At 41.3% G+C, this 15,545-nt stretch overlaps 1 protein-coding gene across 2 annotated transcripts in view; it reads left to right on the top strand.

Moving 5' to 3' along the window:
• The window catches only part of DNAH11 (dynein axonemal heavy chain 11), a 181,987-nt gene that overhangs the window by 112,864 nt on the left and 53,578 nt on the right, over positions 1 to 15,545 (top strand). For both annotated transcript variants that reach the window (XM_072153831.1, XM_072153832.1), the window contains exons 54-56: positions 2,837 to 2,960; positions 3,457 to 3,599; positions 5,493 to 5,654. In XM_072153831.1, the coding sequence (XP_072009932.1) occupies positions 2,837 to 2,960; positions 3,457 to 3,599; positions 5,493 to 5,654 (429 nt within the window). The remainder of the gene's footprint in view (positions 1 to 2,836; positions 2,961 to 3,456; positions 3,600 to 5,492; positions 5,655 to 15,545) is intronic.

Here is a 15,545-nt window from a genome sequence, read left to right on the forward strand (position 1 = left end):
CAGGCATTTATTGATGGTGCGCCTTATAGTCCAAAAAATACTGTATATACTTGCAGCGACCACTACAGTTAGTATTTTATGGAAAATATTAAGAACAAAAACTCCACTAAAGATTTTGGGGGAATTTTTTTTCTTAGTACCCCACTGGTGCTCTGCCCCCAAGATCCGGATGCAATCTCCGGAGATTTTAGCTATAGTCACAACTGGTTTTCCAACTGAGACTGTAGTAAATGCAGCAGACCAGGGAATTCATGCCCCAGTCTACCTGCCCAGCTGGGAAAAGCGCTGGCCAACTGCTGGCCAAGAAGACAAAGTATATCTCCTCCCTTCTCCCCCTTTTCTGGTGCACTCTGGCACCAGATTTTACCTCAGATCGGGTATGAAGTGCTCTATGTACTATAGAACCAAAGATAGAGGCATCTGATGTGACACTTCATTCTCTAAAAGTAACTCTTCTTAGACAAAAGCTAACTTCACACTTTATTTTACTTATTAATTCGCAAATAGCCAAGATTTCACATAAAAGAGGGAATTCTAGAAAGGATATTTCAAACCCCACCTGTAGTATAGTGGGGTAAATGCTGGGGGCAGTGTCCCTTTAAAGACCTGGCAACTTTTATTAATATAAAAATCTATGTGCACAAAACTTTTTACTTGACCGTGTTAATGGCACATGTTTTGTTACTTTATAAGTTAATTTTTTTCTGTGTTGATATATGGCCAGTACATGCGCACAATGGTAGATAAGATTGAATAGAAATACACGTCCAAGATCAAATAATATTCCAACAGCATTGATCCAGAGGAATAGGGATAACCCCATAAGGTGGATGTCAGTAGCTCCATTTGTGGGAACTAGTTTCTAGACTTCTCAACCTCTGGCTGAGTACTTTTTACATCACTTCAAGTTGCACAGGTCCAAGTATGGAACACACAAGGTGCAATATATTTGTGGGGTGTCTGAGCTAGGGAGTGGCTGGGGCATGCATTGGTGAAAACCCTAGCTTACAGAAGTCTTTACCATCGATGAAACTTGTATAGCTGACAAGAATGGCGGTCTCAAATCCTCCAAATGTTTTGCAGAGTGACGGGAACTATATTGAGTAACAAAGATGTTTGGCAATGACACAAGTACCGTATATACTCGAGTATAAGTCGACCCGAGTATAAGCCGAGACCCCTAATTTTACCAACAAAAACTGGGAAAAACTATTGACTCGAGTATAAGCCGAGGGTGGGAAATGGATTGGTCAACCCCCCCCAATAGTATACAGCCTGCCAGCCCCCAGTAGTATACAGCCTGCCAGCCCCAAGTAGTATACAGCCTGCCAGCCCCCAGTAGTATACAGCCTGCCAGCCCCCAGTAGTATACAGCCTGCCAGCCCCCAGTAGTATACAGCCTGCCAGCCCCCAGTAGTGTACAGCCTGCCAGCCCCCAGTAGTGTACAGCCTGCCAGCCCCCAGTAGTGTACAGCCTGCCAGCCCCCAGTAGTGTACAGCCTGCCAGCGCCCAGTAGTGTACAGCCTGCCAGCGCCCAGTAGTATACAGCCTGCCAGCCCCCAGTAGTATACAGCCTGCCAGCCCCCAGTAGTATACAGCCTGCCAGCCGCCATGTAGTATTTAGCAGCCCCTAGTAGTATACAGCAGCCCCTAGTAGTATACAGCAAGCCCCTAGTAGTATACAGCAAGCCCCTAGTAGTATACAGCCAGTCCCCATGTAGTATACAGCCAGTCCCCATGTAGTATACAGCCAGTCCCCATGTAGTATACAGCCAGTCCCCATGTAGTATACAGCCAGTCCCCATGTAGTATACAGCAAGCCCCTAGTAGTATACAGCGAGCCCCTAGTAGTATACAGCAAGCCCCTAGTGGTATACAGCAAGCCCCTAGTGGTATACAGCAAGCCCCTAGTGGTATACAGCATCCCCTAGTAGTATACAGCCAGCCTGCCCCCACGGACCTTAAAAAAATAAACTTAAATACTCACCCTCCGATGTCGGCGCGGCTTACCGATGTCCCCGATGTCAGCGCGTCCTGGCTTCTTTCTTCTCCGCGGCTCCTCTTCTTTCTTCCGGCATGGATGCGGCCATCTTTTCTTCTAGCAGGCGCATACTATGACGCGGCCGCTGCTGATGTCATAGTATGCGCGGCCATGAAGAAAACATGGCCGCGTCCATGCCGGAAGAAAGAAGAGAGAAGAGGAGCCGCAGAGAAGAAAGGAGACGGGGCGCGCTGACATCGGGGACATCGGTAAGCCGCGCCGACATCGGGGAGCCGCGCTGACGTCGGAGGGTGAGTATTTAAGTTTATTTTTTTTTAACTGGGTATTTTTTTTGTATAATAGACTCGTGTATAAGCCGAGGGGACGTTTTTCGGCACATTTTTTGTGCTGAAAAACTCGGCTTATACACGAGTATATACGGTAATAATTATTTTTCTTTTTTCTAAATTGTTTGACTAGGTTTTTCTGGTTATTGAGTGAATCCTATTTGTAATCCAGTAGTTTAATCACAATCATTGTAGGACTGAATCATACAGAGACTTTCAGTTGTATATGTCTAATCCAATTAAAAACTAGGAACATGTAGTCGGCTGTAGGTCATGTTCTCCTGCAGTTGAAAATCCAGAAAGTCATTCTTCATTCATTAGTGGGAGACCTGGCTCTGATACTTACTTCACCATTTTAGGATACAAGTTACATGGAAGATAAATACAGCCACAGAGCTGGTGGCCGCTCTAACATAAGCCTTAAAGTCATAGGGTTTTTTTTTTTTTTTTTAATACTAACATCAATATATCCACAATGTATAAATCACTGCTTGCCTTCCTTTACAGGTGGATCTTGCCAATTTGTACATCAGGACTGGAGCCAAGAACATGCCCACTGTGTTTCTGCTGACAGATGCCCATGTTCCAGATGAACGCTTTCTCGTTCTGATTAATGACTTGTTGGCGTCAGGTGATTACATCAACATTTCTTGAAAGATTTTTTCCATTGATAAATGATCTCTGGTTACAATGAACTTTTAGAGCAGGAGACCACTAAAACAAACTCCTAAGAAACTTCACCTTGCACTACATTAGCTATTTCCTAATATAATTTTATGGCAGGCTCAAGCTTGCAACATCCTTCATTACAATACATGGTGAGTATATGGGGTCCTGTGTTACCATCATGTTGCAGCATCCCAAGCTTCAACTACAATGACTAATAACGGACTTAACAAAACTGTTAAAGAATGTTTATGAGCAATCCTGACCCCGATACATTGGTGGCCCTACAGAATATTCAACAGGGAAAGCAGTGTTGACATACCTGAAGTGAGACTCCTTTAGGTTGTATTATTTAAAAAAAATCCACTTTTTACTACCCACAGCAGTATGCCACATCTCATGGAGATGGGATAGATTTATTTACCAAGGCTTTGGTTAATAAAAAATGTAATTTCTTTCAGGAGAAGTCCCTGACTTGTTCAATGATGAAGAAGTAGACACCATTGTATCTGGTATTCGAAATGAGGTGCGCGGACTCGGGTTGGAAGACTCAAAAGAAAATTGTTGGAAGTTCTTCCTGGAGAGAGTTAGACTTCAGCTTAAAGTAAGACTGAGATTCGTGTCAGCAGTTTTATTATGTAATAAATAGTAGACATAATTACCATTATTTATTTTGGCAGTAGATTATCTGTTTGTGAAGTAATTGTATCTGTGACAGTAACTTTTAGTAGAAATTTTAAGACATGGTTAAGGGTGCACTCCGAAAAAGGATGGGTCTTTTCTTAATACTCTGTGCTGTGCTCACTGAATTGACAAGTGGGTGTAACCAGTTGTTGGGGTGTCTGAACACAGTCTGACATTGTCCAATAAGAACAGACAGTATCTAATGTACGGTATGGTTATGTACAGTATCTTGTATGGACACACCCTTTGAAAGGGGAATGGTAACATGCAGTTTTCAAATAGTTGATAAAACAGTGGTATAATGAATTATATTTTTGGGGAACACTTGTATTTACTAAAACAGACACATTTTGGTGAGGGGTCTCCTTTAAAACTCATAGATAACAGTTGGTACAACCCTTCTAAAGTATCTCCTATCCACTTGCTAAATGGTGAGAGTCCACGTGCTGGGAAATTTGGAGATTGTGGTCTTCTTCTAATTAATGGGTGGAGCAGCAGGATGAGCATTTGTTCTTCTGTTGTAGGGGAGTGTCGGAAATTGGTGAGTACAATGATAGGGTATCTCTGGCATTATGAGAGACCGTGAATGGGAGAGCTAGAAGTAGACGAGCATTGTGCTATGAAACTTTGGTATGGGACACAGGCATACTATTGAATGGAATGGCAGGACGTATTCTCTACCTGATAACGATTCGTGAGAACTGTACCTGGTCTCCTGAGACCCCCACCTGTGGATATGGGATAAATTAAATAGTTAGTACAACCCCATTAATACAGAAATAGCAAAAAAAATATTTTCGCCTATTCATTTAGTTCATCAATCATGTTGTCTTAGTATCATACCTTGTGTTGTGTGCAGTTGGCAATCTGACATTGTAAGGGCTGTCATACCTTGATTTATGAAGGCGTGTAATTTTATCTCAAGTCAGGAAGTGTCTCTTAATCCTGTGTGGTTGATTTATCAAAACGTCTTACGTAAAGAATCAGCCTGATGATTCAGTGTCTTAGAGTAACACAGGATTAAGTGTTCAATTTATCAAGAGCGGAGGCAGCTGAGGTTGTGTTTCTACTTGTCATTAATGTCACTTAATAGCAGTAAATATAATGGATACACCACACAAGACCTTTCTTGGCTTCAAATAATTTTAAAAGCGTTAATGGATGTAGATCACAATTATTGGCAGACCAATGAAGCTGGTAAATAAGGCTATTTGCCCTACAATGTAGCACAAGGAAAGACATTTATAGATTGGTGACCAAGAGGGAAAGTACAGCAGAGATGAAAGAAAAGACGGGATTACAAACTGTCCACATAATGCAAAGAAAATGACACATTACTACAGGAGTCTCCTGCAGCAACTCCTACGTTTGGAGAAATAGCCACAAGTGTCCAAATTATTCCAAACTTTTGCATTGTCTTTTGCAGATAAAATGGTTTTGTAGAAATTCTGGAAAGATCATAGGTTACTCTCCATCTGATCGCATGTATCTTTGACTATTGGTTGGAAGTAATGATAGAATTTGATTGTAAAACAACTGGCTGGAGTAGCAGTCGCTCTCCAGAGTCCCGTGTTAGTCCCACTGGAGTCTGCAGGGCGACTACTGCTCCAGCCAGTTGTTTTACAATCACAGGCAGTGCAGTAAGTAGGAAAGGAAGAGAACACACAGAGAAGAAATTTACATATTATTTTTCTGTTTTAGTTGTCAGACAAAGGAGATTGTGAGGATCATGGTGAAAATGCATCCTATTACTTTGCTTTGCAAAGTTTAAAATGTCGTCGTTACTTACAATTCTTGTGTCTTTGTTCTCCAGGTCATTCTATGCTTCTCTCCCGTTGGTTCCACCCTGCGTGTTCGAGCGCGGAAGTTCCCAGCTATAGTTAACTGCACAGCTATTGACTGGTTCCACGAGTGGCCACAGGAGGCCTTACAGTCTGTCAGTAGGAGGTTTATTCAAGATACGGAAGGTATTGAGGTAAGGAATGTGAAGTAAAGTATTTGATATAATGTTGTTTGATAACCTATATGTCAATTAAATAAGCTATAGTATGCCTGTCAAGTGTAAAAATCTATTTCTGTGTTTTCTTTATTTTTACACCACTGAGGTACTGTATTGGGGCGAGACTGTAATTCAGACATTGCAAATTATACCTCAGTACTATGTCTTATTTGTTTGTGCAATGTTACATTACAGTTTTATAGAATTTCTTGGATGGGATTCAGTTTATTTTCTTTAACTGAAAAAAATTTTTTAAGTTGAGAACCTGATTACATGGTTACATTTAAGTTTATACTAACAATAGTGTTGGGGACTCTGTTCGGCTTGTACCAACCAATATATTGATTTTATGATCCAGTTTCTATGGTACAATATATACAGTGTACACTGATTTCATTTTTTATTGTGTATGCTTTTTTTGCAAATTAAAATTACTTCTAATTAAACAGGATACTTCTTGAGTGCAAATATTTTTATGACTCTTGTTTTGGAACCTATTGGATACTAGGGTTAATAACTTAGAACTTGACACCTTATGATATTGACTTGATCTTTTACACTTTTCATTATTACTTCAGAGATTTGTAAATTGATCTGGAGGAGAACAGGATAGAGCTGTTGGACCACCCGCAATCATTATCCCATAGATTTAAGAGAGTTACAGTTAAAAAAAGATGTATGTTCATCAAGTTCAGACAAGGAAGAAAATATGAGCTTAGGGGAAGGACTGGAAGGGAACACAATTGTATATTATAAAATATGTTGTAATTTTGCTTTAAGAAGTCATCCACATCTTTTATGAAGCTCTCTGCTGTCCCTGCTGTGAATGGCTCCTGAGCTTGGCTATTACACAGACTAAAAGTTCTTACATTAAAAAAGCTTTGGTATGATATTACATGGAAAAACATTCCATCATATTTTATGTACAGATCATTTACATACATATCTTGTCCAGCCTTAGTCGTCTCTTCTCAATATTCAATAAATGTAATTATTTTAATCTTTCCTCTACAAGGAGATCCTCCATATCTCTTATAATTTTTGGTCATTCTCTTTTGTACTATTTCATTCTCCTGAGCGTGTCCTCACACGTGGCATTAACGCATGCGTATTTAAATGCATTAAAACCATGTGTCAACGCACACCCTCGAGTCCAGCCCTTTTTTGATATATGACAAGATTCAGCTGGCTTTAGAGGCAGCTGATGGACATGGCATTCTGTCCACTTCTCAACAAGGGACTCTCCAGATATACTCCACCAAGGACATATGTTGCTAGTGGATTATTAGTGTATTAGGTACATTTATCCACTTTGAACCTCATTTGGCAAGTGGATACCCAAACACTCATGGCATGAATGTCTTTGCCTACTGAAAGCTAAGAACTTATAATATCTGGAAGGACATTCTGCTCCTATGCTTCCAGTTTTTCCACAATGTAATGCTCCCGTATTCTCTAATAATCCTTTATTTCATTTAGATGGGGTTGAACTTGATATAGCACTGATGGTGCTTAAACATAAAACTGAAGACTATAACCTGACATGTTTCACTGCCAAGAGCAGTATTCTCAAGGATCCAAGCACCAAAAAGGATCTCTTATGGTCTTCTCTATTTTCACAGTGGAGGATAACCCTTCTAGGATAGTGGGGGAATGAGCTGCATTACTTTATCATTTACAGGATCACAGTCAAATCACTTTCAGAATCATAATCAGTAGTGGATTATAAAATAAAGGGCCATATCCCAGGGCCCAAGTCTTCTAGGGAGCCCAAGCAACCCAAACCACCCACCAAATTTTATTCTGAGGAGGATCCTCACCTATCCTCACACATCTGTTCTTGCCCTCTGTACACATGTACACAAGACCTATTTTACTACCTTTGAAGGCTCTACAAAGGTTCTGAAACCGAGTCACGGGTGCTCCTGCGGCCCATGTCTCGGGTTGCAGGCGCACCCGTGTGGCCCCGTGTAGCGTAACCCCATGAGACTTACCTCTCTGCACTCCAACGGCTTCTCCTGTGCTCCAGCACACGCGTCCCCACCTTCTAGGGGGCTGGCTCTGTAGGATTTAAAGGGCAAGCATGCCGCTAATTGGCTCTGGCCAGCCGCTGACCTGTTAAAAAGCCGGCCTCTTTCTGTGACCACTGCCGGATCTTTGAGCCTCATAGCCTTAGAGAAAGCATTCTATTGTGATTTCTGTGCATTCTCTGTTGTGACCTTCTGCTACGTTCCTGGCCTTCATTCTTTGCTGCCTGCCTTGACCTTGTGCTACGTCCCCGACTCCGATCCTGTGCCATCTGCCTGACCACAACTCTGATTCTGCTTGCCGATCCTGTACTTCGCCTTGGCCACCACAAGCAAAGTCGCGCCTGTGGAGCAACCTGGTGGTATCCCCGCTGCAGCAAGTCTGAACCACATACTGGGTGTCACTTAGACTCTGCTCTCAGGTGTCGGCTTAAGTCATCGCTCACGGTGGTTCACTGGGTCCACTATCACCAACCCTGACAGTATGCATGCTCTACATACTATGATGCATACTATGATGCGGCGATGTCGCCACTGATGATGTCATGTTGTGTGCTGGCCGGAAAAGCGCATGGACACATCTCTGCCGGCTGTTACAGGGGTGAGGGCTGTATACTTAAGGGGGCTGGTTGGCTGTATACTACATGGGGCTGGATGGCTATATATTGGGTAGGCTTATACTCAGGTCGGCTATATACGGTATGTGAGAGTTTTTAGTCGCAATCAATAAAATACAGTTTATAGAACATAAAACTAGCGGTTGTTATTTTTAAGACTATGATATGTAGAATACAGATTATTCTTAATCCCAGATTTCAATTTGTCCTGTATGGATGTATAGACTGTTGGCACTACAGGCAGTCCCCGAGTTACGTAGGTTCCATAGGTTTGTTCTTAAGTTGAATTTGTATGCAAGTCGAAACTGTATATTTTATAATTGTAGATCCAGCCAAAAAAATTTTTTGCCCCAGTGACAACTGGAGTTTCAAAATTTTTTGATGTAATTCTTCATTACAGACACCTTACAGCTGATCATTGCAGCCTAGGACTATAGTAAAGCATCCAGAGAGCTTCACCAGAGGTCACAGTGGGCAGAGGGGTCCGTCTTTAACTAGGGGTTGTCTGTTACTCGGTGTCCTTAAGTATAGGCCCGCTTGTATTTGTTATATATAAAAGCAAATGGTGCACCGACTATATATTGATGCCTATGCTTTGGAAATGTTGGAGATGTTCTCCAAGCAGAATGCTGTACATATATATTACTATATACTTATATTATCTCCCACAGCACGTTTTTCCATTTTTTTGTACCGAATTCCTCTTCTTAAAATATGTGTACATTTCTAGTATTGTAGGATCCATGCTGTGTAATAGCTAGGCCTGCCCAGTTAGTCAGAGCACTTAGACTTCATCAAGATCACTATTTTTAGGAAAGCCGAATCAAAGTTTAACTTTATTTCTTCAAAAACAGTGACGGTAATGTCTATATTCACTCTCATCTTCAATAACTGCAAGTAATTGATTCCCACCGAGAATTTTAGTGTTCTGTGTCAGCTTTTACCTGAGAGAAGAATCAACTATGTTGTCTCTTTCAGAGCACATTGAAATCACAGAGGGCTCCTGATAAGTGACCTCATCTATGTCCCATCATGAAAAGCCACCCTGCAGCTCTCATTGTGGCCTGGCATCTCAATCATTACATAGAATGCACTGAGACCAGAACTGTTCTAGTTGCTCATGACAACCAATGAGAGCTCAGCTTTAATTTTCCCAAAGCTGTTTCTAAAATTAAAGCTGAGCTCTGATTGGTTTACATGGTTAACTATAACAGTTTTGCCTCTCTAGTAAATCTTCCCCGTGCCTATTTGGTGTTCTTCAGATGAGTCCACACAATCGTCTTGGAGACAAGGTGGTTTTGGACCAAGAGCGGCCCTCGGCAAAATTAAAAGTGTGGCCCCAAATGCAGATATACTGCATTTCCAGTGATGTTGCTCGACTCTTTACCGATTAGTGATACAAAGACATTGGGGCACATTTACTAAGGGTCCACAGACCGCATTTTCGTCAGGTTTCCCAACTTTTTCCGTTTTGCGCCGCATTTAACTGGGGTTTTTGCCGCACGCAATCGGATTTTGCCGCAATCCCGCCGACTTTCATGTGACACAAATTGGGGGGCGTGGCCGTAGGACAACCCGACTGATTCGGACTGAGCGCGGGATTTAAAATTCAAAATTGTGTTGCAAGCCATGCACTTGCATGCATCAGGAAGAATAAGGTGAACTCCAGCGGACCTCAGCAGGGAAGCGACACATGCAGGAAATTGGACGCACAATCACGGCAACTCCGAATCCTTGTCGGACAATGCACCTCGAGGATCGCGACAGGATGGGTAAGTTAATGTGCCCCATTTTTTAGGAAAAAACGTCTTCATGCAGGAGATGACATTATGCCCAATTTTACTAAAGATAAAGTGTAGCAACACACCAATTCTTTGTGAAAGAAGAGGATTTCTTTATTCACCTAGCATACAGCAACTTGAAAAAGATGTGATGTTAATATCATTTTTAAGACCTCATTCCCTGAACTCCGCCCCACTGCAGTGTGACTTCCAGTGTGAGGAAAGGAGAGGGGATTTAAGACCGCACACAATTCAAGTCAGAAGATGGCTCAAGCAGCAGGTATGTCTACACACACTTTCTGCTGAAGGCTGCCATTTTGAGGCCTCCTCACATTGATGTAATGTGTCAGTAGCCAGGGGCCCCTTTTGGGATGGGAGCCCTTGCTTTTGTCCAGTTCCCACCTTCCCCCACAACACCAGCCTTGGTAAAGAGGGTTAAAAAATAATAATACTACCAATTGATCATTAAAATGAAATAGTTTTGATCATTTTAGATCATTGTTAAGAATATATTTTTAGAATAAAATATATTACCAATATAAAAAGATTGTAATGTGAAAAGGTAGAAAAAAACTAAAGGGGGAAATTTATCATGCTTTATACGCCAGGGAAATTGTGAGTCTTCTCTCCTCTTGCTATGGTCACGAGTCGACACACGATACTGGAGCAGGTTATACCTGCAATCTGTGCTGGACCGGATCGGGTGTATGTTAAATTCAATCCGAACCTTTTTAGTATTTTCAACATGTCCTGTACCAGCACAGGTAAAAACTGTCTCAGGATGCCATTATATTCCCTCCCTATAAATTTTGTAATGCCATGATTAGTCTGACACGCAGAATAAATATTACAGGTTATGTCCTCTGCAAAGTGCAGACTGTAAAATTGTAGTACAGGTGGTCCCCTACTTAAGAACACTTGACTTACATACGACCCCTAGTTACAAACGGGCCTCTGGATATTGGTAATTTATTGTACTTTAGTCCTAGGCTACAATAATCAGCTGTAACAGTTATCACAGGTGTCTGTAATGAAGCTTTAGTGTCAATCCTGATTCTTATGACAACCAACATTTTTAAAAACTAATTGTCACAGAGACCAAAAAAGTTCTGGCTGGGATTACAATGATAAAATATACAGTTCCGACTTACGTACAAACTCAACTTAAGAACAAACCTACAGACCCTATCTTGTGTGTAACCTGGGGACTGCCTGTATATAATAATGTATACATACCCCAAAATGGTACCACTTAAAAATTACAGCTAATGCTTCATACAGTTAGAAAAACAATTAAAACATTGTGGCTTTTGGGGTGTGACCATGAAAACAGAGAAGGGGTTAATAATGAAAAAAGCAATGAAGAAAAAAGAGATGGAAGAAAATTGTACTATACTGTGTAGTGATAATGCTACTATAGTGCTGATCCTATTAACTTGGGAGGGAAAACTCTCCAGAAGTGAACCCCTTTAGAAGACCCCCTCCCAATTTCTTACCCCATTATACTCCATGAAAGCTGCCCCCCTAAGGGCAACACCCCTTTAAAAGACACATGTAAATTAATACACTGACAATTTTCCAATATCTTTTCTTACAGTGTTATACGCAAGGGCGTAACTTGAGGGGGTGCAGAGGTTGTTGTCGCACCCGGACCCAAGAGATTTAGGGGGCCCTTATGGTGTCACTTTCCCATATGAGAAGACTATTACTATAAACCATACATTATAGTCGGGGGCCTGGCACAGACTTTGCACTGCGGCCCATCAGCTTCTAGTTATGCCACTGGTTATACGGGTCATAAATTATACAAGGGACATGCAGAGTCCTCATGAAATGCTGCCACAATATGTGTAATCACATTTTATCTGAAAAGTTGAGCTTTACTTTGCTTTCTTTCTTGTACATGCTTTGTCACCTGTTGACAATACATGCCGTGACTCCCAGGGATTTTATCTGGAAGCCATTAGGGACCTGTAAAAGACTACTTGCTGCCTCTTACCATAACAATAATCTATGTATAAACACCGCAGCTGCTTCCACTATTAAGCTACTTTTATATAAAAATACGTCTGAAAAAAAGTAAAATGCAGACTTTACTGAATTGCTGCAAATTAATGTTGATGAGATTTTGACAGATTTCACCAAAAGGGAGCTGTCCGCAGCATTTCATAACTGCAATCGGTGCCAGCGCCAATTGCGGGTATAAGTGCACCACCATATATGAGAAGTGCTCGGCCCGTGAGCCCTCTTCATACATCCTTGAAGGCCATTTAAAATTAACCCACCCAAAAAAAATACTTCAATAAAACTATGATTAAAATGCACCGCCCTTATCTAAATTGTTCTTTTCCATGTCTGCAATGTTAAAAAATCAGGTAAGTTATTAAAATTAAAATTTTACTTGCATTGCCCTGCCTCCTTGTTTCTGATTGACAGGTCTCACTGCAGGGACATGTTTTTCTATGGAACTATTACTTGGGGACCGTCTGCCAATATTCAACTACAGACATACACTCACCGGCCACTTTATTAGGTACACCATGCTAGTAACGGGTTGGACCTCCTTTTGCCTTCAGAACTGCCTTAATTCTTCGTGGCATAGATTCAACAAGGTGCTGGAAGCATTCCTCAGAGATTTTGGTCCATATTGACATGATGGCATGACACAGTTGCCGCAGATTTGTCGGCTGCACATCCATGATGCGAATCTCCCGTTTCACCACATCCCAAAGATGCTCTATTGCAGTGGTGGCGAACCTTTTAGAGCCTCTGTGCCCAAACTTCAACCAAAAGCCACTTATTTATTGCAAAGTGCCAGCACAGCAATTTAAGCAGTATTATTTCTCCTTGTTCATTGACAACTTTCAATCCTTCAGCCTCCCAAGGACACCAATGCAGTTGAAAGGAGGAGGGCAAATTCCCCTATCATTGTAGGAAGATTCTGCAGGCAGATTCTTTGAGTATTGTCTGGTGAACTTCATTCTGGGGTGATGGCCTGGGTGCCCACAGAAAGGGCTTGGAGTGCCGCCTCTGGCACCAGTGCCATAGGTTCGCCACCACTGCTCTATTGGATTGAGATCTGGTGACTGTGGAGGCCATTTGAGTACAGTGAACTCATCGTCAGGTTCAAGAATCCAGTCTGAGATGATTCCAGCTTTATGACATGGCGTATTATTCTGCTGAAAGCAGCCATCAGATGTTGGGTACATTGTGGTCATAAAGGGATGGACATGGTCAGCAACAATACTCAGGTAGGCTGTGGCGTTGCAACGATGCTCAATTGGTACCAAGGGGCCCAAAGAGTGCCAAGAAAATATTCCCCACACCATGACACCACCACCACCAGCCTGAACTGTTGATACAAGGCAGGATGGATCCATGCTTTCATGTTGTTGACGCCAAATTCTGACCCTACCATCCGAATGTCGCAGCAGAAATCGAGACTCATCAGACCAGGCAACGTTTTTCCAATCTTCTACTGTCCAATTTCAATGAGCTTGTGCAAATTGTAGCCTCAGTTTCCTGTTCTTAGCTGAAAGGAGTGGCACCCGGTGTGGTCTTCTGCTGCTGTAGCCCATCTGCCTCAAAGTTTGACGTACTGTGCGTTCAGAGATGCTCTTCTGCTTACCTTGGTGGTAACGGGTGGCGATTTGAGTCACTGTTGCCCTTCTATCAGCTCGAACCAGTCTGCCCATTCTCCTCTGGCATCAACAAGGCATTTCTGCCCACAGAACTGCCGCTCACTGGATGTTTTTTCTTTTTCGGACCATTCTCTGTAAACCCTAGAGATGGTTGTGCGTGAAAATCCCAGTAGATCAGCAGTTTCTGAAATACTCAGAACAGCCCTTCTGGCACCAACAACCATGCCACGTTCAAAGGCACTCAAATCACCTTTCTTCCCCATACTGATGCTCGGTTTGAACTGCAGGAGATTGTCTTGACCATGTCTACATGCCTAAATGCACTGAGTTCCCGCCATGTGATTGGCTGATTAGAAATTAAGTGTTAACGAGCAGTTGGACAGGTGTACCTAATAAAGTGGCCGGTGAGTGTATATCTGTCACGTGTAATTAAGTTGTTAATCCCATGTACTTTTCCACTAAAACTTGGAAACCCCTTTACCAATGTTCACAAACAAACCCCCAAAGATCTCATTACCTATAATGGGGTTTGTTGGTGATCTCTGCCGGTGTCTTTAAATTTTTTTTTAAAAGACATGGAATCCCCCAAATAAAAATTACAAATCCTTTGCATTTTGAACAATAAATGGTTATAATGATGACTAAAAACCATACATGCTGAAAATATATACACTTTGTAATTTTTGAGGCTAAACCATGTTTTTGAAGATGTAGAATAAACATAGTTTTTTAACCTTAATTTGTTGCCGTGTGCTGGAACCATCCCTTTCACGGAAAATAATTGTACCAGTACTTCTGGCTCCGATTCGACTTTTCTTCATGGAAGTGAGGTGTCACCATTTTTGTTCTTTTACGTGCAAGGTTTTTTTAACTCGCAGATTCGTCTTTTACAACAATAAAGTCTTACATGCAAGACATCATCATCCATATTTTTTGATGGAACCTGGAAGCTAGTTGTGAATTTGGACATCACACTGTACACTACATAACTGCACAGCTGAAGTAACTTTTAGGTATAGTACACTGCCATCTGCTGGTAGACTCAGACACTAACGATAGATATCTGCTTTATGTTTTCTGTCTGTATTCCGGCCACATTTTAAATGATATGAACCATTAAGGGAAAAAAGATTAATACAAATTTTGATTATTTTTTATATTCATAAATAGGAATAATGTAACTTGAAATTTGTGTGCGGCTATATCACCTCATAGCCTTTTGTTCCAATGCATTTCCATATAAAGGAAGAGGAAAACTAAAAGATTACAGACACACAGTAAAAAGTTTTAAACTTTTGTTTTAATCAGTTTTTAAAACCCATTTGTAAGATGTAATGGTTTCAGGTTTTATGTAGCCTGACACAGAATTTATTTGCCGAGCACCTGCAACTTAAAACACAGGTAAGATGAATATTGTGTGAAATAGCTGCTATTTTCCATTGTTACCAAGATTACTATAATTCATTGTATGTATGGTTTTTCAGTACGTTCTATATGATAATTAAATCCACAGTGAAGTGTTATCAGGCACAGTTTAGTTTAGCTCTGAAAAGTGTAAAAACACATTTCCAAGTGTCTGGCAGTATGTGCAATTTGATGTTCCAAATTGTGTCTATAGAAGGCTTTCAGGGTATTGATTGTTGTGACTATCATAGTTGGAGATGTGTTCATATATAAAGTATATATACAGAGTGTGTGTATTGAAATCTCTTTAGTAGACACAAATAGCAAGGGAAATAAATCATGTAGAGGCTAATGAGCATTTACACAATAGCAGAAACAGTTTCCACATGGCTTATAT

The sequence above is a fragment of the Engystomops pustulosus genome, chromosome 5, assembly GCF_040894005.1.
Source record: "Engystomops pustulosus chromosome 5, aEngPut4.maternal, whole genome shotgun sequence".
NCBI lineage: Eukaryota > Metazoa > Chordata > Amphibia > Anura > Leptodactylidae > Engystomops > Engystomops pustulosus.